This window comes from Patagioenas fasciata, chromosome 2 (assembly GCF_037038585.1).
Source record: "Patagioenas fasciata isolate bPatFas1 chromosome 2, bPatFas1.hap1, whole genome shotgun sequence".
NCBI lineage: Eukaryota > Metazoa > Chordata > Aves > Columbiformes > Columbidae > Patagioenas > Patagioenas fasciata.
The window spans coordinates 88,578,275-88,602,788 of record NC_092521.1 but is presented as its reverse complement, the minus strand read 5'-3'; the positions used below and the strand labels follow the sequence as shown (position 1 = coordinate 88,602,788).

At 41.2% G+C, this 24,514-nt stretch overlaps 1 protein-coding gene across 2 annotated transcripts in view; it reads left to right on the top strand.

Moving 5' to 3' along the window:
* BCL2 (BCL2 apoptosis regulator) overlaps positions 1 to 11,957 on the top strand; it is a 96,237-nt gene extending 84,280 nt beyond the window's left edge. For both annotated transcript variants that reach the window (XM_071804525.1, XM_065832018.2), the window contains one exon: positions 7,197 to 11,957. In XM_071804525.1, coding sequence (XP_071660626.1) covers positions 7,197 to 7,230 — 34 coding nt within the window. In that variant the 3' untranslated portion in view covers positions 7,231 to 11,957. The remainder of the gene's footprint in view (positions 1 to 7,196) is intronic.
* The last annotated feature ends 12,557 nt before the right edge of the window (positions 11,958 to 24,514 follow it).

The window sequence follows — 24,514 nt, the reverse complement described above, 5'->3', positions numbered from 1 at the left end:
ATTGAAGTCTACAGCATAAGCTTTTTTTGCACGCACTTGTTAAATTGCAGATTTATTGTGAGGTTACTTTATCATGATGTTAGCTGTGTTGTCTCATTGGCCTTGTAAATCAGTTGATTGTCACAAGATTCAGAAAAACTGAGAGCCTGCTTCAAGTCATGTGAGGAGCTGGTGGCACTTCTGCAGAAGGTGCCGGTGGCTCTGCATGACCTGTTGCCAAGGAGAGCCAAGGCCAGTGCTCCAGCTCAGTGTTACTCTTGCTCAATGCCGAGCACGAGTCAGTCAAGCCAGAGGGACTTGGATCAAAACTGGGTGTTGAGACAACAAACACAGGATGGAGTGTTTCCCTGAGGGATGTTAAAACAAGAAGCAGGAAAATGCATGACTGGTCCCTCGTGGTTCAGCTGATGGGATAACCTGCTCAGGCTGGTCCAGTCTCACCCTCCCGTTCGCATTCACATGCATGCTCTGCCTTTGCTGGCCGAGGCTGCCCCAAGACAAGCCCTCCTCACCAGGCTCACAGCCTTGCTCTCTTGCTTTCCCCTCTCTACCTCTGCTCATACCTGTGCCTCGAGCCTGGCACAGCTGGACGGGTTTGTTAAATAAAACCCTCCATGGCCTTGATGACAAACGTTGTGCCACAGCACTTCGAGCGTTTCTACAAGCAGCTGCTTTCGGTTCCCATTTCTCAGGCGGTTACGTGATTTAACTCTTTTGTGGTGGCCCGAGAGCGGCATGGGCATCTGGAGCAGGCAGGGAACATGACGGGGGCTGTGTTCACATTTCCTTCTACTACCAACGTACCCCCTGCAGCCAGATCTTCAAACTGGAGCTTCTAAATTAGGTAGGCTATTTCCATTGTAAGGGCTCTCATACTGAAAGTAAGATACAAGCAAGATGGAGAATTTAGACAGGATTTTAAGAGAAACAGGCCTGCGTTGTCATTCAGACATGTTTTGCCATTATATTCATTCTGAAGTCATTCTGAAGATTTTATGGGGTCCTAATGCATCTAGCTTCTTTTCAGAGGGTGCAGGTTTAAGACGATGTTTCGGGATTAGTCCCCTAGCAACTCTGTGACACTTAGTCTCTCCTCCAAAGTGATCCATAAATGGGTGTTTGATAAGTTTACTGTTGTATATGAATGTAAACTCTCTAGAATGGGTTTGATAAATTTGAGTAGATGGAGAACAAGGTGGCCTCAAACTGAACAGTTCTCAGTGCAATTGAGGTTCATGAAAATATGTGCAAGGACACATTTGTTTTCTAGGTACGAGTTACGCAGCTTCTTGCACTCTGCCCAAGTAGGGTACCTTCATAAAATTAAACTAAGACTGCTAACTATTGATGCAAACAAACAGCAAATTAGTTGAATAGGATTATCAACCCACAAAAGATCTGAAAAGAAAACTGCAAAGGATTGAGTAGAGCAGCTTTGACTGTGTTGTTTGAACATGGAGGATTTTGTCTAGAAGGCCTTCATGCCTTCTTTCTCTCATTACTGCTAATATTGTTCCCTCAAAAGTGGCAGCCATTAAATATGACTAGCTAGCTGCTGTAGTGCCATTACAGCTGTTACACTGATGCCAGAAATACCTCATTTTAGTGTGGGCCTTTCCAGGAATAAGAAAACAAGCCTCCACTAGGTCTGGGCTTTTGCATATCGCAGAGCCACGTCTAACTGAATTAAGTAGAGACGCCAGGACTAAATTACTTAAACATTTCTCATGCTGACTTGGTTTAACAAGAATGCAGCCTAGTCTGAACATGGCATGGGTTTCCATGCAAGCTGAATGATCAATGCGTTATAAATCCTGTGTTTAAAGAGATGGCTTCACCGTTCCCCAGAGCCTGGATTTGTCCTTCATCTTGCAGGGGTCTGGAAGAAATCTGCATGCCAGCAGGGTCACTGGTGGGAAGCGTGGACAGGAGGAATAGTCATCCCCCATATTATAACCATACACGTTTATGTATTTCTAAGCACATGCATCAGTTTTCATAGACAAACCTAACCACAATTAGTCCTTGCTCCTTAGATGTCTCCATCTGAGTGTCATGTTTAGTCACTCTTATGCAAATAGTATTCCCACTGATTTCAATTCACACAGACTTCAGTGAGAGCCTGGCCAGACTAGGCAAGATATCCCCCCCAGATCACAGGCTCACTGATGCAAGAATCTATGCGGATAGATAGCAAGGACAAGGAACAAAGAAGTTAGTCAAGACCACTGTGATGACAACCAGTTTTGTCCGAAGTCAGAAACCTGGGATATCACTGGACAAACAAAAGCCAGCAACTACCACGTCAGCTGCAGACCTAACACTATACTGAGCATTGTGGAAACAAGGAGTTCAAAACAGACCCATTTCTATCACAGGCACAGGTGAGGGGAGGAAAAGAAAAAGCTGGCTGTGGATTTGGTCAGGGGTGCACGTGCCATAGCCGCTCCCAGGCAGGTTCTCTGCCCACAGTCAGCAGGGCTTGTGTAGTGACACCTTCTTTTCCTTTCCAGTATAATTTGATAACGTGCACCTGGCTGGACTGCCAGCATGTTGGCACTCCCAGGAGTAAAAAGATAGCGGCCTCTCTAAAGATACCGACCTCATGAAACACCACACCTCAGCACAATACAGTCAAGGTCTGAGCTGTCCTTATTTGCATGCACTCACGACTTAGGCTTGCATAAAAGACCCATAAACTCTTTGGGGAAAGAACAGCTACAGATTTGCCTATTTTTTATGTTCCAAGAACTTTTCTCGTTAGCTTCAAGATGACATTTTAATGAGGTTTCACTGCATAGAAAACATGGGATGATTTAACCAGCTCTTTCTCCTCCCTCCTTCCCCAAACTCTTTCCGAAATGAGTTACCATTCGGGAACGAAAGCTTTTATGAGAATTTATGTCATTTGTATGGAGGCAGGGGTGAGGGAAAAGTCATTCAGCTGCTAAGCCTTGGAATCAGAGCTTATGCCATTCCCTCTCCTGCCCTGTGCTGGGTGGCAAAGCTGCCTTGTCCAGACCTGTACAAGTTTCTTCAAAAGCCAGGAGCTGGTGTGTGTTTGTTTGTTTTGGAGTCACGGAGAGGGCAGCGTAAAATAGCCGCAAGGCAATTCCCCCTCAGTAAAATGGAAGTCTCACCAGCTCTTCATTCAATACAATGTGGCTCAAGAGGATATCCTGCCAACCCAATGATAACGAGGGAAATAAAGTCACTTCCTCACCAGCTGTTTGATTCAGGTAGAAAAAGGAAGTCTTTACTTCCTCGTGTTTGCTCTCCCCACCAGCCCCTCAGTCAGACATGCCAGGCTGAAACTGCCTTTTCCCTCTGTATTTTCAGTTAGGAGCCACCAGATCCGTAACGCTTCACTGGGCTCAGCCTATGGGAAGTATGTGCTTCTCTGCGGCCGAGAAGCTGCGCCTTGCCTCTCAAGCAGGGGCGAAGGCTGAGCTGCAAAAGGACCGAGACGGAACAAACTCAGCTCGATGCGCAAGCAAAGAACGCCTGTGTAATTAAAGATGACATTTGCTTCTTGGATCAGAGCTGCCGAATTTGGGCCAGCGGAAGAGCCGGGGTAGTGTGATCTGGATGCTTTGTTTTGAAACTGCCCTGACTCACTGTGCTGTTACCCCTCCTAATCCTCCGAGGGTGACAAGCTCCACTTTTGCCCTGGGCTCCCTGCAAATCCCATGAACTGCGGCCAGGAACATGGTGTGTCTTCCCTGCATGGATTTCAACAGGCAAGAGGGCAGCAAGGAGTGTCCCTGGGGCAATTTTACTGGCTTGCCAATCAAGCCCAGGTCGGTGAGGCAGGCACCTCGGGTGCTTTGGCACTAAAAGGAGCTTAGGCAGAGCATCTTTCCCTTCCTCACTGCCACCTTTAGTGCCTCACAGAAACAGGGAACATAAAGATGCATAGTAAACCTGCAATGGACCGATTTGACTTAATAAAAGCTTCTTAAGGAATTACTTTTTTAAAAGGTACAGAGCTGAATGAAGAGTTCTTTTCCATACAATTTTTAACTGCTCTGATATAATTTTACATCCAGGATATAACTTTCCATTAAATGTTGAATAGGTACGCCTTAAAAACAAGACCTGCAACCGTTTTCTTTCCAATTGTGTAAGACTTCCAGAGAGGTTGACCAAGCCAGAATTTTCCTCAGTCTATGTGCCAAGAGGACCCTTGCTTTCATTATAAAGAGTGCTTTTCAGAGAACATCAAGTGTTTCAAGCAATTTTCCTCATTTTATTTGTTTTAACAGAGATTCTCTTATTTTAAACAGACCAGTTTAGGTGACAAAAATCCAGTGACGAATACATGGGTTTACAGATGGAGACAAACCTTATGAAACAGCTGAGATTCTGTTTAGGGTTCTCTTTGTGCTAAAATAGTTTTCAGCAACGGGTCATACTTCCCTCCCCCCCCCTTGTTTTAGTACATAAAATGGACATGTGTTTATTTAAAACAGGTTTGAAACTTAAACAAATAGTGACAGGCTGTTCAAACAAGCTTCGGAAATAGGCCTAATCAGGATGTTTGAGAAGAGGAGGGGGAACGATCATAAAGAGCTACTTGTAATATATAGTGCAGACACCATTAGGTTGGGTTCATGTTATTGTTGTAATAATCTCAGACAAAAAAGTACTGCATGCTGCACATTTTTTGTTAACATTCCTCTTTTGAGCCATAGGTTATGCCATATTTTTGCTTTGTCTTCAAGTTTTACTGTAACTCTCCATCCATTTTCATACCAAATACCTGGAGCTCTACTGAATCATTAGAAACAGCCTCCCTGACGAACTGGAAGGAATGTTCCTAAACTGGGATAGAGGAAGGCACAAAATATGACCATTTTTGTATTGATACTGTATGCATCGGCTGTCATGAATATACGGAAGTGAGACCTTCCCCACAGAACAAAAATGATGGAAATATTAATGTTAAAGTGTTTTCACATGACTTGCATTTCCATGTGTGTTTTGGTTTGGGTTTTTTTTTTTTTCATTTCCTCTCTTTTCCACCCATAACAACTTTACCCTTGTTGTATTTTTATAAGGCCTGATCTTGAACTCCCCACACAAAGCTCCTGTGGAAGTCAGCGAGCCTGCACTGGCGACAACAGGATTTAGCCCAGTCTGTAACATTTTAGGATATTGTGTTACTTCATAGCCTTAAGGAGAAATAAAAGCAGCTTTCCAAACTGCTGCACAGCAAACTGAGTGTGCTTTTTCAGCTCTGCAACAGCACAGGAGAATATTAAGGTCAGAGTTTGCAAATTTCAGAAACCAGGCAGCTAAGCAAAACTTGCCAAATTTTCTCCGGAATGAAGAGTTTGCATAAAGACATTCCCCCCAAAGGTTAAGCTGCTTTCACTTAATAACAAACCTTTGGAAACCCAAGTTTGAAAACGATTGCCTGGAGGAACAAGCATTGAGAAACAGCAGGAGGAAGATGTATTTTCAGGTTAATCTGTTGGCACAAGCCTATAGCTATCCTGTTACTGACACATTTGCTGACCTACAACATGCACCAATATTACTTAATGCAATGACATATTTTGGAAGTAAATACCTATTATTTATTTGAGTCTCACTCGTGTCTAGTGGACAGGAGTCAAAATGGCAAAATATTATAAAACCTTACACGCCCTCTTGTGGTAAAACCACAAACGCTCTTATTTTGACAACTACAGATGACTAATGATGGTGGCTCATTTAAATACATATTTTATGGAAATTTAGCTTGGCTGGAAGATTTATATAATAAAGGAGACCTTTCTCATCTTAATTCCTTCTGTAATCGATGACATACATGCGTTTTTAGAAGGCAGATTACCTCCTAGCATAGTAACATTACAAAACAGCTAAAGGCACTATAACATAAATAGAGAATGTTTACTTATACAAAAAATGGGAAGCCTAGAATAAGAGAGGTAGAGATAGAAACCCCCAGGTTGGATAGCTATTTCATGGGTTTATCTCAGTAGTTTTGGAGCAGGCCTCCATTGGCTACACAGTAAAAGAGTTGTCCTAAATGATATTTTGTCACATTTTTTAAGTCATTCAGCTTTGTTATTTACTGCTTTATGCCATAGGGTATGATTTATCTCTTGGGAATGCTCTGAAACTTCAAGTTTGTTAGGAACTGCAGCTTGAAAGAAAGGCATTATGCACAGAGTGTCACCAACCTGATCACTAGTCCAGTCAAATCCCACCGTATATTTAGTCACAAAAACTTAACTACTTACACAGCCTTTCCATTTGGTGCCTACACACACCTCTAGACTTTTGCAGAGCAGCTCTACAATACAGCTCTCGGTACATGGAGGAATGCAGCTCGAAGGAGAAAGCCAGGGTGTTTGGGCTGGGCTGAGGGAGAGGATTTACCCTGGTGACTTGTGGGTGGCCAGGAGAAGTGGCATCACTCTGTGCTTCTCCTCTTTTCCTTGAGCCGAATGTCTTAGCTGGAGACTGGAGGGCAAGTCAGACCGACAAGACCATCCCCTGGAAAGCCAGTTCTTTTTTAGGCAGGGCTGGGTTACTCTTCTGTCAGATCAACTGGCTTGCCTGACAGACCCTACAGCCGGACCACTGCCACATCCAAGGCATGATTAGCAGGAGCAAAGGACCACAGTGTCACCCGTTCGGTGACAGTTGCAAAAGACCGTCAAAGGTGTAACACAACCCTAACAGCTTTGGTTCATATGTAAGAAACCTCTGTGGCTACTACACGTGGTCTTCTGAACCCATCTCAAGAGAACCAAATAAATACTGTCTTAGTGAAGCCAACCAGCAAATACAGTTCCCCCATGTACAGTGGAAATCACAGGTTTGGAGAATGGAGGTACATTTACCTCTTTCATGTATGCTTGTATATGTAGCATTCAGGAGGCAAAATGGTGGTGCTCATATTTAAAAATGCTGCTCCTATATTTTCTGTTAGGCTGGGCATGCCTAAAGCAGAAGTCACGACTGTAAGTGATTATGGCAATATGTGTAAAGAAGTAAGCAGGAGAACTTTGTGCGAAGCACTGCACAAGAACATTATCTCCCAAATCACTATTTTAATAGGTTTGTTGGAGTTTCTTTTTTGTGCTGGCATGATTGCTGGATGACCATTGAGTGTGAAGGAGCTGCCCTCCCTCTCTGAAAAAGTTACTGCAAGTCTGATGTTCCATTATTTCCCTTTATAGGATGCCTTCGTGGAGTTGTATGGCAACAGTATGAGGCCTTTGTTCGATTTCTCCTGGATCTCTCTGAAGACTATCCTGAGTCTGGTTCTGGTTGGAGCTTGCATCACTCTTGGCGCTTATCTCGGACATAAGTAGAGTCACTCAGATTGTCATGGATTACAGAAGTCTTTCAAAACAACAAAATAATATTTTTTTTTTCTGTAGAACAATGATATTTTATGAGCAAATCAACTTCCCAGCTAAAGATTAAATCAGCTATTACTGCCAAAGGAAATATCATTTATTTTTACATTGCCGGAAAATTATTTATTAAAAGATATTTACATTTTAACCTGCTAGTTTCAGAAACTCTGCAAGTTGTATCTGTCATCAAGTCATGTTGTTATTCTTAACTTTAATGAGCCCCAAAGTATTTTAGGTTCTTTTTTTAATTAATACAGCTGGCTGGATTATTTTCTCTCTGAAAAGCAAATATACTGACAAAGACCTACCTGCTTACACTTACGAGGGCAGTTACTTGAGCTGCTAAAGGCTGCGTAATTGTGTTGATTTTCCTTATATTTTCTGGATGGCTGGAAGGGATCTGAAAGACAAGGTCAGCGTGAACAAAGTTCTCACCCTGTCCTGCTGGCAAGAACTGACAGAGTAAATGATTCAACATGGTACATACGTGGAGTCAAGATGGCAACTTCTTGAAGGACACCTGTCTATCCCTACAGGAGAGCAGTTGGAAATACGATTGCCTATGCCTTGTAAACATGCGTTTTCAAGTTACCAGTTTTGCCATCACATCATAGTCACAATATCCTAATACATGTCAACTCAAATACTTTTTTTTTTTTTTTTTTTAAACAGAATTGTGAAGTTAAATCTTTGGGGCTTGCAGGAAATTGCCATTACAATGATTTTCTCAGCAGTAAAACGTTGTGGTTTTGGGTTTGGTTTTGGTTTTTTTTGCGGCTACTAACACAGAAACATCAGGAGACCTTAAGTGCCTGCTTCGACAGAGCAGAGCTGGAGTCTGAAGACCTGACCTGTGTCCCACTTTAGTGGGCTCATATCTGCAACTAATCCTGTTTACTTACTGAGTTCCTCCAGGGGTTTGAAACCAATTAGATGTGGTCTCTAAATCCCTGAAAGTTGAAAAAGATCTTAATTTTATTTGGCAAGAAGCAGACCTCAGCTGAGTTACAGATTAGCTCTGACTATCCTTGTTTATCAAACTGGACACCAAAATCAAGTTCATTTTCATAACAGGAAAAGAAAGTGAGCTTTATCCTCCTGCCCCTTGCCCTCAAAATTGTTTCACGCTAATAATTTCCTAAGACTGTCTACAGAAGTAAAGATGATGAAGAAACTCCAAATCCTCTCTCTGGACAGAGACTCTCTGACACCTCCATCGCACGGGTGCCTATTGCTGTTTTGAGCGAAAACAGGGTGGAGGAAAAGGGGTGGGGGCGAAGACGTCTGCACATGTTAAAAAATGCAACTCCAGTAAAATCAATGCCGAATACTCTGTATACAGTTTTATAAACAGACCTGTGTTCTGAAACCAGATGTGTCAATGCATTTTAAAGCTGGGCTTTCCGTCCACTCGCAGGGGGCCAGGAGTCCTGACGAAGCCGAAGAACCTGAAGTGTGCACCACAGGTTGATCCGAGGCGTGGAAATGTCCAGCGTCAAATGTTTAAGTCAAGCATAGCTATTTTTTCTATGAAACTTTTGAAATCTGGGCATCCAGACATAAAAAGAAAAGGTTGCAAAGCTCTGGTTGAAATATACCATACTATACATAAGTGCTCTAAGGGTGACAAAAATACAGTGAATAAACTGTAGATTCAACCTCAAGATTTCAGTTGAATAACTTTGTGGCATTATATGCAAAATATCTCCATTAACTTGGGAATGTAATATGTTCAATGTTAAGGCTGTAGTTGATGTTGTGTCTTCAAAGCTGCTTTTTTGTTTGTTTGTTTGTTTTTAAGAGTTGTACATCTCAGCATTTTTACTGCTATTTAGTTGTGGCACCAACACTTTGTATGAGCAAAGATGGGGCGAGCTTACATTTCAAATTTGAAATTACTTTTAATGTTATGGAAACATAGAAAGGAAATGTTTCTAAAAAACACAAAAAATGTGATCTAAACTATGCTTGATTAAAGAAAAATGAAAAATCTCACCATCAAACAAAAAGCACCTGCAGTGTTTTTAGAGTGCTTCTGTCAGAAGCGGGCAGATTCATCTGAAAAATACTCGAAATGGGAGCAACCGAATAATGTGGATTGAGTGTGGGCTTTCTTTGTTTTCAGCTTCCAAGCTGAATTTTGTCTGCAGCCAGTTTCAAAACTGGAGTTGGCTGGTATTGAGCTAATGTTTCATTTCACAATCTAGTCTTCGTTTCAGTTTGTGCCCATATGCCCATTAAAGTTCATGAACTATTAGACCTCAAATTGTTTCAATATTGTTTATTTTATTAAAGGTTTACATTGACAAAATAGTAAAAAATTAACTATCAATTCCAGTGCTGCTATACTACCAGGATAATTCGAATGGGTTTTATTTTTTAATACCTTCCAATGGCAAAAGTTTTTTAAAGCTGCTTTAGAAATAATATGAAGACGACACATGATACACATTTAAATAAATACTGAGGATGTTGTGTTCTGTTGTGTCTACTCACTGGACTTCCCAGTGTATTAGTTAATGCCAAGCAAAGAGTTGTGATGACTGTTGATTATTTTATTTTAATAAAGAGCTAATGGAGTTTTCCCATCCTGACTGCAGAATAGTACAGTATTGTGGCTGCATTAGGTATAATGATAGTTGATAATACATTTATTAAGAAACATATTAGAAACATTGAATGTATATAAAAGCTTGAACTTCTTTAATAAAATCCTCTCACTCCTGCATTTCTTTCGCAATAATTCCTGTCTTTCCTATTCCTCATTACACTTTCGCATAAGACTTTTTTTTTCCCCAAAAAAATGCCTTATAGATTTCCAAGACTACACTTCAGTGAAAATCCGTCCTCTGTCACCATGTACGCACATACAGCTGAGCACTCCCTGCATAACCAAATTGTAAAAGCAAGAAAGTAAAAAAAGAGGGACGCTTCTGAAGTTACTTAGGTGTGGAAGATCAAGGGGCAACAAAGGAAAAGGTCAAGCAGTAGAGGGAAACAAAGAGACCACTGAAATATCTCCCTGGTTAAAGAGGACTGTTACGTGGAATTTGTTCATCTCTCATCCTTTCCCTTGAAAAATGATGATATAAGGGCAGAGTAACAGATTAGAGATCCCTCAATTATTCTTCACTATAAAACTTTGTTAATTCTGAAGGTAGTCATTTGCCAAACAGGAAATCTGTAGGAATTTAAGAGAAATACTTGATTTTGCTTTATTCAATTTATTTGTCATTAATTCTTTCTCACTCCATTTATTAAGAGAATAGCAAAGGCAAATACTTTGCTTCTGAAAAAACAAATCTGTAAGGTTACCTAAGATCTGTTATAGATCAGTAACTTAGGAATAGATGGAAAAACAGGAAAAATTCTGCAAGTTGAGTATTCTGAAATCAGAGCTGACACAGAAGACATTTCTTAATAGAACAAGCACTGGATCGACCAAAGGAGTAATGGGGCTGTTGAGGTAACAGAGAGTAAACAGATAAGGAAGGGGGCTGGAAGATACGCGGAATGACATTGGTATGCAAGAAAATCTCAAGTTTCATACGATGTAGGAGTTCACCCAAGATGGTCTGAAAATAACTTTTAACTAAACCCAGTGACAAATGTGAGCACTACATGACTACAATTACTAAAAATCCTCAATTACAAAATTATTTGTGAATTATTAGAAAATTATCCAATCACTATAAAAGTTCATTGGTGTGTTGTCATGACTGAGGATTACACAGCCTGAGCAGGGTTGAACTAATAAGGAACAATTGTGAAAAAATATGTTTCTTTGAAACCAGATGTGCAAAGGAAACACTGAGGTGATGCAGTTCGAAGAATAGGAACCCAGTCCCTCCAGTCCTTGCATGTGCACAGGTCCCCCAGCTTTGACCCTGAAGCATGTCACTGTGCTTACCTGTGCACCTGCACCCCAAAAACCTAAAGTCCTGTTGATTAAAAGTATAGTGAAGTAGCATGTTTAAAGCCTATATTTTTTTTTATTTTCCTCTATCTTTAAACAAGCTAGCAAAACGGTTCATTTGTATTACGAGTTAATCGCTCAGTACTATATGAAAAATTAAACATCTTTTGATTTATGCATATAAAAATTCATTCTCACTGCAAAAGCCCAGCTTTGTTTTTCATTCCTATCTCTCTTTCAAACAAGGCTAAATACAAGGAAGATAAAAGATTCAGTTTAATCTGTATTTGTTCTAAATCACATTCCTATACTGTGTTAATGCAGCTTCATCACACAATGAAATATTTTTCAAAAAGTTATACAGCATTAAGAATTCCACACAAAACCTGTATATTTTTATAATTTAAATAGCATATTTTTTTTCTTTTTCTTCTGAATATTTGAATTTTAATTATCACCAGCATAAATGTACATAAACAGATATCGTTTATCCAGTACCTTTGGATGATGTATGTATGGTAATGTAGTTTGTCAGTTTATCATCATTTAATATGATTATGTTGTTCTTTGTCTTTAAAATGTTATAAGAACATGCTGCCATTAAACTTTCCATGTCTGTCTAGTTAATATTGTGAAAAAATAATAAAGCACACTGTGAGTTACTCGTTTTGCATTTGCATTGTTTAGGATTTATTTATAAAAAAACTACTCAAACATTTTGAGTGTAATTCCATAAAAGAAACAGAATATCTCCTTCCTGATAGTTCTGTTGACATGTTATGCTCAATATTAATATCTACAAGCCCCAGTGGCACTGTAGAAATGTTACTTAGCCACGTGATTGATTTTTTTCTCTGAATCCAAAATCTTTGAAGTTTTTTGTAAAGCATACACCCTGAAACTATGGGAATGCAACTTACCTGAAAAACAAAAACAAAAATGAACAAACAAAAAAACCCACACCCAAACTTTTATATATTTCATGGTGGCAGAGGTGCTTTAAAATAACCCTCACATCTTTGAGGCTTACGCAACAGAGACACAAAGTTTTAAATGTATGATTTTTTTTTTAAGGCTGTGATATTTTTCAAGCTTACATCAGCATGCTTAAAAGATGTGGGTGGCGACTTTCACTCATACCACTTTTGTATTAAACCAAAGGGGCTCTGTGCAAGAACATATTTATAAAATTCACCTTTGAGGGTGTAACTGACTGGACTCCACAGGCTGCCCATCAGGTCAGTGGAGAGGTGACAGAGTAGCTGAGGTGGGTTCTTGGTCTGTCTGGACCATCATGACAGAATATGAAGGAGCTCTCTCCTTGCTTTGACTGTTTGGAGACTGGTTAATCAGGTGCTTAACATTTCATAGTGTAATTACCTTTCACAGCACCCCATCATGCTCACTACAACATTCAGAGCTGTAGGTCTGCAGGAGAACACGTCAAGTGAGGTTGTTTAAAGACCTTGGTTTAGTCTAAGCATCTCTTTTATCACCTTTCTCACTGGCTGGGGTCACAGATTTAGTAAGTCTTATCAACTCACATGTCACTTTTTCTGGTAGGTTCACTGAGTACTGTGATCTCCAGATGGGAAAAAAATCACTTCTAAGCAGGACTTAATACATCCAGTACTTGGAAGAGGACCTATAAATACAATGTCAATTACATACTAAAGCCATGCATAAGAAGTACCTGTGCTGCCAGTAGGTGACAGAGGTGCCAGCAGGTGACATAACTTACATTCAAACACTTTCTGTTACTGCATTTCTTCCTTCTCTGGATCCTCCAAAAAGAGCAGCCAGAACCATGTCTACGGACACAACCCCAAAGAGCTGCGCTCTGGACCTCCAGCAAAGGCTGCAATCAAAGACCTCAAAGGTCTCTGTACATCAAGGTGCAATAACCCAGGTTTGATAAGCTGCTCCTGTGTGAAATCCAGGCCACAGGTGTCCTGTACACCTCGGAACCTAGGGACAGTGTCACCAATTCTGCTGTCCCATACGTCTTATGACTTGTGGTAAGTGCAGTGAGACTCTTCTATTTATTTGTTAGAACTACTTTTCATCCGCGTAGAAAGGAGCTGGAAAAGTCTATTAGCAAGTTTCAACAGGAGAAAAAGAAGTAAAATATTTTTGTTACTGCTCAAGGTTATGATAGGTTTTCACCAGGTATTTAGGTATTTTGCTTCTTAAAGACTCATATAAACAGGCTCTCAAATTACAGTTGTTGCCACATACCTTCTGCAGCTTTTAGTTCATGTAGAACACAGCTAAATTAGCTCAGGTAATGAGTATTTAACTGCCCTAAGAATTTATGCAACTTCTTGAGTGGGTTTTGCAGCCTAGCATGTGCTGTGTACTGTCACGTATGCACTTGTGAGTGCCTCAAATTAGTAGAGTAATGCCTTTCGAGGACAATTCAGACACATGTACAAAACATCAACCCCTATGTCTGTGTTCCTGGAGACAGAGAAGGTGGAGGAAAGTCAGCCTGAAATTGAAAGACACAGCAACAGCAGCAGAACACAACTAACAGACTCTGTCGTGTTGCTGGGATTGAACCGTCCAGCAGAGAACAAGGTTATTAAATCCTTGCAAGACAGAAGGTAAGCAGATCTGCAGTTCTCCAAGTACTGCCATCCCCCTCCACCACCCAATTATTCTGTGAGACTGAAAAAAGAAGAAAAGGATTTAGAGGGAAGTAGCCTCAGCACTGTCTTTTTTTCTAGCTAAGACCTAACAAAAGAAGATGGGATTAAATTTCTCTAGGGAGGTAAACTGCGTTCAGCAAAACCAGGAAAATTACCTCAGTGATTCCCCTCTTTCTGCCTGGTCAGACGACTCCAGTTTCTCTAAAAAGCTAACAGCTTAGCACCCGTGATTAAATGCCTACCTTACCACTGGGACAAAGCACAGTGAACAGATGGGGGGAACAGAAGAGGTCTGGATAAAGACAAAATGAACATTAGACCTGACAAATAAGGTGGGATTTGGCTATCTGGAAGTTAGGTAGGGGCACCTTTAAAACAAGTTTTGCTGGGCCAAAACCAGAAAGCTTCCTTCTCAAAATATATTCAAAACTTTTCAAGCTCTATAAGGCTCCACAGAAGTTTCACTGCTGGCAGAGTGCTGCAGTTCCTCTGCAGCAGCAGGCTCTCAGTCCTCTAGTACCCTTAGCTCCTGCTTTTGTCCCCCTAGCTTATTAAATATTTAATGAGACTTCAAATCATACAAAGCAAAATTTATTCCAGTGTGACTGGCCGGATAACAACTGCATGCCATTTAAGTTTCACATAACTCCTGCACCTAAGACAAATTAGCTTTCTGCTCCTAACTAACTTCTTTAGTATTAAGAACTGTTTCTGAGGAGGTCTTACTCAGGGCAAAAGACCAAGTAGTCAAGAATTGTACACTGCAAGGAACTGACACGCACAGGCAAACAAACAACAAAGCAGTTCTTGAAGCATCCCAACATAGTTTACTGCACCTCACTACCATTGAGCATGAGTACTGAAAATGTTCAGAATGGTCCTCTAAAACCTCAAAGGCGTAAAAACACAAGTCAGTAAAAACTGTCAGCATCTAATTTTTTTCGAGACTTCTCAAGGTGCAGGCACACTCCTTGCTATCCTGCCATAAACTCAAAAGTTTTTCTGGCTGAGTCTGGCCAGAAGATGCCTCTTCAGTTCCAGTGGGGATATCTGTTCTGGTACTGACATGTGCAACTCATTTAAAATGTATAAAGTTGCTTCTTGGATATGCTAGATAAATGCATCAGTGTGCCCTCTTCTGCACGTGTCCTCCAGAACTCCCATTACAAGCATGGCCACAACAGTGGGAATCCAATGCTTTGATTACAGTTAGAAGCTCTGAAATCAACACTAACTCAAACAAGGTCCTGGTTATGCAGATAAAAATGTGCATCTGGAGCAGACTGTATCAACGCAAAGCTTTATAAAGCCACAGGTGACAGAAATAAAAGCCAGCCAATCTATTTATTTGGAGATAAAATGGAAAAGAAACCTACTTCTCTTTGTCCACCTGAAAAGCTACAGACACCTGCCTGCATGGTCAGAGATGCTATCCAGTGCCCTAATTAGGCATTTTCTTGAGGTCATCTGGAGTTTCATGCAGGTTTAAATCTCTCCTCAGCTGTACATTCCCACTCTAAAAAAATTACTGATCCTCAATCTAACCAGTAACTAAGTTTTTCCCTTTCCTGCCTGTGCCTTCCAGAATATCACTGTCCTCACCTGTCTGGAAACATTAAAACCCTTTGGCAGATCAGGTGTAATAGATGTGGATGATACTATTAGTGGATTACTAACAATAATGTCCAGTGTGCATATCTCAGGCTATGCTACTGTGATCATAAGCACCGTGGTGATGTCTGCATTGCTAGACCACTGAGCTGTGCTGGTTTTATCCAGATGAAGAAGAGACACCTGATGTCATTTTTGTCAAAGCAGCCACAGCCCACAGTAAGGTGTTTAGTCTGGCTGCAGGGGGATGAATGACAACTGATCGAGCATCGTCTGGCTAGAATGGCACAAACAAGCTTTATTCCATTCACCATAAAGCCCTATGGCAGAAAGTTAATTTACAGGAGGGAAAAAAAAATAATTTGGTCAGCTTGACCCAGCAGGGGTTACGCTGGGAGCAACACTTTGGTGATGCATTAATGTAAACGTATGCCATGCAACTACTACATATTCCTTCAAAAACTGCTCTTTCTGTCAAGTATCGTGGACCCCAAAATTTGATTTATTGTACCACTGAGATACCATAATAAATCTTCATGCACAGAGCTTCATGTCTTATATACACGAACTGACAAGCATATCTGATGCAAACATATAAAAGGTCAATGCATGCAGTCTGTTACTGACCACTGACTGAGGCCACAAACGTATTCATTGACACTGGCATGGTAACAGCTTTGACAGACCCTCAATCTTTGTTGAGGCAACTACATCAGAAATTGTGAAAGGATAAAATGTACATTCAGCACTAAAACAAAACAAAGAACTGCACTGTACATTATTGCCGCAGTAGAAATAATTTACTAAAAGCTTGCGCAAAAAAATTAAAACAACTCACTTGTGTGACAGCACGTACCTCTGGTTGTCTGACTGTGCTTAGCAACACTCAATCTGTACAGCACTTCATAGATTCAGAGAATGGTTTGGGTTCAGAGGGACCATCGAAGATCACCTAGTCCAACCCCCCTGCCATGGGCAGAGACATCTTCCACTACATCAGGCTGCACAAAGTCCCATCCAGCCTGACTTTGAACACTTTCAGGGATGGGGCATCCACAGCTGCTCTGGGCAACCTGTTCCAGTGTTTTTGTACTGTCACTGTAAAAAAAAATTCTTGTGTCCAATCTAAAGCTACCCTCCTTCAGTTTGAACCATTGCCCCTTGTTCTGTCACAACTTATACATTTCAAATCTTAACAGCACATCAGAACTATTAAACATAAATAAATTGACACTGTGATCCCTGGATAGTTTGAAAAGAAAACAGCGGGAGACTGGAAAATGAACCCAAGTGCCACATGAGATGCTGCAAAAGGCAACAAGGCAATTTGGAAATGCACTTCCTTCAAGACAGCATCACAGCAAAATGCTGAGAGGCATCACCCCTCGGTACCTGTTACTACGTGACCCCACAGCACTGCAAATGGCAAATCAAAGTGACTTTGGCTAAACAGCCCCTCTTCCTGACCTGGGCCATACTCCCTGTGAACAGTGGAGGACCCCACTGGCAGGACCCAGCAATGCAAAACACATCAGACAACCTCAAACATGAGTTTTGGCAAGCTTGCGTAGTGCAGAGGTGCCAGCACCCTGCAATATGCCCGGCAGGTGGAGGAGAAGCCACAGTGCTGCAGTACAATTAATGTTGCTTTTCTTTTCAGAGGCCTGTGCCGCCTTGTCCACTGCCCAGATGGCGTGGCCTGGAAGGGACCGCTGTCTGCATGGCCCTGTCCTCCGATCGTTTCGCTTGAAGCCAAAACTGGCAGCAAACCAAGGTGTTCTCTCATGAGACTGTAAATTAATGTTGCTGAAGGAAGCTGGCGAGTAGTTCGTGCGGCTCTGGGTTTGCTTTCCATCTGGCGTCAAACTTTGAATTCCCTCTGCACCTTGGAATAAAACAGGTGAGGTGCCGGGCCACTCAGCACCCCCTCCACATTAGTAATTTCCTTTCATCCAAGCCTTAAAAAAAAATTCCCGGATCTTGCTACAGTTTTGAAATGTTATAGGGTTTTCTTGCACTAAAAAAAGCAGCTGTTATTTCTCTCCAGGCTTTGCAAAAATTCCTCCCATTAAGCAACTCATTTGCTGCTAGCAGCAGGCACAGATTCCTCCAACACACAGCTCTAAAGAAGCTGGTACGTTTTACACTTCAAAAACGTGGCCATGGAAAAGAAACAGATGTATTTTAAACAAAGGTGCTCCCTTTCAGCTCCTCCTCACTCCTCCGCCTCCCAGGCAGGGTATCTAATAAACCCTTCACTCTAGCCGCTGACCACCTCAATCAGCATGATGAATTGTCCCAGTGTTTTCATTAGGGATGTAAAATCAATCTTTAACCAAGGACAAATAGCACTACTTCCAGTTACATCCAAATCACAGCTTCCAGTTCTGGAATTAGATGTCAACCCTGTTACATTGCGGCTGCTTCCTTGTTTTCTGCCAAGATGGAGGGGGAAAGGAAGGTCAGTCCAGAGGTCACAAAAGATATTCAACAAGTATGAAAGAGGAAAAAAACTATACAGCTACCTCCAACAAGAGATGAGACGGTATCCATGGTTCAGATGGGTCTAGGCTCCTCTTCACATCACACGCTTTTCAAAGTGTGCTACCAACTCAAGAACTACTCCCATCACCATCTACTGCGAAACTCTCATTAATATTAGCTGGAGCCAGGGAAACAGATTGTGCTGCTTGCACTGAAAGGGGAGCCATTGATGGCTGCCAAACAGCTTTAACTGCTTACACAAGGCTATTCAACCACGTGAGAAAAGCATGGATCTTTCTTCAAATATCTTTACTTGCCTTAAGTTCAAGTTGATTATGGTGGGAAGCTCTGTGGTTGGAAAAAAAACAGAGAGCCATCCCAAGTGCTGCTCATCCCTTATGAGGACAAAACCTCAGCTGTCCCTTTACAATAATTGCAAGCCCCTTTGAAAGCAACACCAAAACAGCCAGAAAGGTATTAGGGAAATGGAACATGATACACAGCGGCGACATGTATCACAAGTGAGGAAAACACACGCAAACACAGATGTACCCTGGTCTAAGTGATATTGGTTTCTTTGCTTATTTTGCATGCTTGACAAAGCACATTTTACTGCATGCTTTCCCAAGTCTTTCTGGAATTTTTAGTGCATCGCCAGAATGCCACCAACAAGGTCATGATGAAAAAGTCTCCATTCTCTTGCCTTGAAACACTAAAATTCTCTCCTACAGGAAAAAAAAAAGTTATAAAAAAAGGCCCTGGTTCAATTCACTTTTTTGATGTAGTAGTTACTTGGAAAGAACTAGCTAGTCAAAAAATATATCACTTTTGGCAAACAAGTATACACACCCACCTAAAAACAAAACAAACAAAAAACCCCCACAAAAACACAAAACCAAAAATAAAACCGCACATAAAAACAACCCTGTCCTTCATTTTCAACTGTATGCCCACTGCCGAATCATCCTTTTCTTTAATTACAGCTGACAATTGCACAGCTGTCTCTAAGGCAGCGTGCTCATAAAGACACATTCATTGCAATGAGATTCATGACAAGACTTCACACTTAACTGTTGTCAACATAACTTCATTAATGTGTCTTGAGTATCCATTTGCCCACTCCCACCCACTTCAAAACCAAAATTAAAACCCGCTTTTCTTCTGTCATCACATCCCCCCAACAACTATCACCACTCACTCAAGTGTTAGGAAAATAGGTCACTGCTTTTTCCGTAATCTCCATAAACTAACACTACTTCCAACAAAAGCAGTGTACAAACAAACTCAGAGTCACAAATGAAAGAAGCCATTTTCATTTCCCAAAGAGCACATCTATTTATCTTGTTGACCCATCCAATTAAGTGGTATGATTCACCAATGACTAGTAGCACAAACACACATTCATGTATTAAATTCTGTCAAAACATTACAAAATTAGACAGCACAGAGCAGCTACCGTTGTCATTTTAATGATGTGCCCATGATGACTATCGCTGGCAAAACAAATACTCCAGTGTTATATGAGCCCTTTCAATATGTAAAATATTTTCTATAAAAATAAGCTCGCATACTTAGAAGAGAACAGTGTGGTAGAGGTCAATTATAAAAATTATTTTTACTGGATAGAAGAGACCTAAATGTTCTCGCTCACAAACATCAGGAAAGCTTATCTTATGCACACGCAGGGCGGCAGCCCCAAATGGAAACAACAACAAAAAAACCCTATGGACTCTAAACAAGAAAAATGTCCATATTTCCTATCTGTCCGAACAGGAGCTGAGCACACGATAAAACACATCTACAGGTGAAGGCAACTATCTGAAAACAAGAGATGTTAGCAGATTTTGCTTTTCAAGACACTTATCAGCCAAAACTACCCGTGAGTCATGCTGAGATGAAGTTTTATATTAGAATGCTCAATTAAACGACCTGTTTGTGTCATCATTGAGAAGACTGATAATCAACCCGCACATGTGAACTTTGCCATAAAGGTCTATTGACACCAATAACCAGGGACTTGGTTACAACACTGCTCATTTTTCATACCTTCATGGGAACAAAACCAAAATGTTCAACTCTGGTACCTCTTTATGATTACTTGAACTGAGGGACAACTATAAGGCAGAGCAAGTTCAAGTAGGATTAAGTAGGTCCTTCCTACTCATGAGCCCTCTCTACTCATATCGGGCTTTGGATTTTGTAAGACGTTTGCATCTTTAAATCCTAGAGGTAGCTAAGGGTGCTGTGAACCTCATAAGGGTCAAGCCTTTGGTGACCTTCCGAGCCAGGAGAGAACCACAACCTGAAGGGAATATCGATGCTAGGATGTGGGGCACCAGCACAAGGAAACTGCCCTCTATGTTGGAATTCGGCTTAGGATGGAGTTCCTTTGAATATCTCCGCTACTGTCTCTCTCTGCTCCTTTGCTGTCTCCCCTCTTTTGTACTGCAGATGTGTGCACATACAGAGCTGTAATTAAGACCCAAGCACTGATGACTCTCCTCGTAATTGTCCCTATAGTCCACTGGGCCACATAGAGAGCATTTAGTGTCACAGGTAAGTGCCCTCATGAAACAATTCATGTTGTGAGACAACTTTTTCCCTGAGTTTCTCTCTCTCCTCCAGCCTCCCTGGCCTTGTTTGATGAGAAAATGGAACATGGTAAGGGAAGGAAACGGTACAGCTGGAAGTTCCCCAGGAAACCTTGGAATAGCTCTATGGTGGAAGAAAAGCATCCATGGAAGTTATGAAATCACTTCTAAAACTGGTATATCTGTATTGCAGGAAGTATGTGGTGAATCTTTCTTCGTAAATGTGATTTGAATATATGTAGGCAATACAGCAAGACAAATTCAAGTTCTGACAAATGAAGACTTTATATTATTCTATATACTCTACTAAGCAGAAATTCAAAATTACACACTAGAATATGAGAAAAAGCAGTCATCCAGAAAAAAAAAGTGTGGGTTTTTTTCCAGATGTATTTATTTTGCTGAAAATTCCATCTAGCTGCAAAAGCTTAATATAATGTTAACTATGGTGCTGCTATTCTACCTGTATAATCAGCTTAATACTTCTGAAGATTTAGAGAATAGTGTAGTAATTATGTGTTCCCACGTTAATGTCAGCTTTAAAATGAAGGGAAAAAACCACTTGTGCATGCCTCACAGAAACAAGTAATTGTTCTAAATCCATCTTCCTTGAAAGCAAGCTGCAAACTCTCCAATTTCAAAACGGAGAGATGTATCTTATGCAATTTGTCTGGTTAATATTAGGATAATTCATAATAAAAAGCTGGAGGGGGGAGAATTAGGTGCTAGGGAAAGATGTCTGGGCACACATCAACCACCAAAATGGATTGAGATGAAAAAGGGAGAACAGAACCACTATTAAACTTCTGCCTAGTCTTCACTGGGGCTGTTGTTATAAACTTTGAGTACAGCTGCACTTAATGAGTTTGTGTAAAAGCAGACATCATACAAATGGGAGAAAGTAGGAACTTTATCCAATTAGATAAGAGAATTGGCAAGCAGCCTCCAACTAACTGAAAAGCTCTTCCAGTTTTAGGGATGAGAGCTAATTATAACTCTGTTTTTGTGTGTGCACGATGCTACTAAATTATTGAGAAATATTGTCCTGTTAAAAAACTGACTTGATTATTACAGATAGAGTATTTGCCAGAGACAGGGACTGGACAGTGATTAGCCTTGATAACAGGAGAAGTCATTCTGCCATCAAACTTCAGTGTATAAATGGCCTCCCTTCTTAAATTTGTCGCAAAACTTGGGCAACTGGGTGGAATGGCAAGAATTTCTACTTCTTCGTGGTAGCGAGGATGCAAGGATGACACATTGACATAGACAGTTGCATGCCTGTTCAAGGTAGCTCAAGAGATGTTCAGTGTTGAAACTAACACAAACTGGGGTATTTGTTTACCTTTAAAAAAAACACAAAAAACAAACCAACAAGAAGGATCAGAACTGAGGAAGCAAGGGAACGATGTCCCTTCTCCTCCTCCTTTGTCACCCCCAAGCATGCCTCCTTAGCACACTATGCTACAAGTACTTTGGGTTTGCAACTCCCAGCAGCCATGGCCCAAACAGCTTTCTTGGCTCTGTGGACAAGCAGGTCCCCCAGACACCTCCAGGCAACACTGTCCAACAAGACAGGCAATTTTCAAGAGACAAATGAGATTTTATGTAAGGAGAAAAAAGTGTGAGAGAGCTGTCAAAGTGCAGGGAGGGGAACTGGAATTAGAGAATGTGTTAATTCAATATTAGAAAACAGGTTCAAACTTCGGACCCTGCTGTTTCACTTCACCCATGTCTCCTTTGGAATGAATACTTGTAACCCCTGCCAACCAGTGGTGCTCCTAATGGCCTAACTCCCAGGTTCTGTGCTCACTGACAACCTATGCAGACTGTCATTATGAGTACGCAATTTTCTTTTCAGGACAAGGTGGAACCACTGGGACTCCTTGGAAGAAGCCAGAAAAAACAAGACAGAGAAACCCAAAGCAGACAGGGCACAGCAGAAGGCTGAGACTGCTAATAGGACAGCTGCAAACAAGGAAGACTCAAATATAGGGTTTAAAAGGGCAGTGGGAAGAGTCCAGAAAAGCTGTATTTGAATCTATCCAGGTCATACTTCCAAACTAATGTAGTTTAATTTAATTCAATTATTCTAGAACCAAATAAACTAATTAGCTTAGATTTATATCATCAGTAAGACAACAGAGCAAGCGACATCTGAAGAGACTTACAGCAGTCGTTTGAACGAAGACTATCAGTGCAGCTCCTAAATGTAACACAGGCAAGAGGGAAGTTTAAGGCTTCTAAACACAGGTTCAGTGTGGCAATTTAGAAACGCTAAATAAAAGCAGTAGTGCCTTATTAAATGAAAAGCAAATCACCAAGAAATCAGCTTTCAGGGATCAGCTGAATTGCCACATTGTACTCACATGGAAAATTACCCAGCAGTTTTTTCTGAACCAAGAAACACAAATCAGTTTTGCTTAGCGAATGCCTGAGCCAAACTCTTATTGTGAGGGTTTCAATAGACACTCAAGTAACTTTGACAGCAGGGAGGGGGAAGGGTGTCTCTGACCCACTTTCTGTATTACAGTGTCACTTGGTTGATGATGGTACGAGTGTTCACAGCAGAAACTCTTCTCTTTAATTTTCCTCTCCTGCTTGCCCACCATTGCTTTGTTTAAATACACCACAGATGTTGCCATGGGCTCAAGAACAAGATTAATAGAGCTTAATGATTGCTGGAGACTAACATGCGTTCAGCTGGTGATGTCTTCAGCATGGAGGCCCTTTACATAGCGTAAGAAGAAAACTTGCTTTTTGCTTTGGCTTTCTCATTTCATAGCCATTTTGAAAGCAGAGTTCTCATTTCTTCCTGACATCTCTACCCTAAATCTCTTAAGACACTGTGAAAAATTTTGAAGGTCAGCCTGTGGAACCTAAACGATTTTTTTTCTAGGCTCTCTGCCAGAAGTTTCTTGCTACTTCTTATGCTGCTGGTCTGGGAGAAGATGCAACTGTGCCTTTTTGTGGAGCAACAAAAGCCTACAGAGACAGGGAGCTGGACTACTGATGCCTGAAAGAAAGGCTCCATGTGCACGGGTGGCAGGGAAACCAGAAGCCCACGTGTGCAGGCATATAAGGGCTGCGTCCCCTCCAGGCACCCTGGCAAGGGATGTGACAGATGAACTGGGATGAAAACACTGAAAATTCGAGTAAGAGAGGCAAAACAAAAAGGAAGCATGTGGAGCTATCAGAAAATGACAGGTTCTTCCCACAACAAGGGCTGAAATACACCTACAAGTCTGATCATCCACAATAAAAGTTTTCTCTTTAAAAAATCCCTCACTGCTAGCTATGTTTCAATCTGGTTTTCAACAGATCCTGATTTGCTATGAACCCTTGCCAGTCTGCTTTGATATGTCACAAGCCACTAACCTGACAGCTCTCTGGCAGACTCCCAAGCATCTTCAAAAATACAAAACCAATCTTGCTTCTAGTGCTTCCCCTACTTCCAGCTCCTAAAACAAAATCTAATTCAGGAGCTTGAAAAGAGCAGAATCAGAAATAGAGCTCACCAGTGTCCTGATAAAGAAAGCCTAAACTAGTAAGTTACACTGTCAAAAGCAATGGAATAAATGGGAAAAGAAAAGTAGGAACACTTCAATGTCAGCCCTTAGGCTGCCCAGCAGTGTATGCCACAGCAGGGATAACAAGCCCTTGAGAAGCACACAAGTAATTCTGCTACGCATAGACTGGGATTACACCATGTGACTCCCAACACGGGTGCATGAATTTGGGGACTACTGTGCAATCTGAACCCAAGCAGTGCAAGGAGGTGAGCCAGCAAAAACTGCTAAGGAGACCCCTGTCCAATCTTGTCAGTCAGTAAAGCATCCAAAGACCTAAGGAACCACAGCCATCAGCCACAAGACTTCTTCC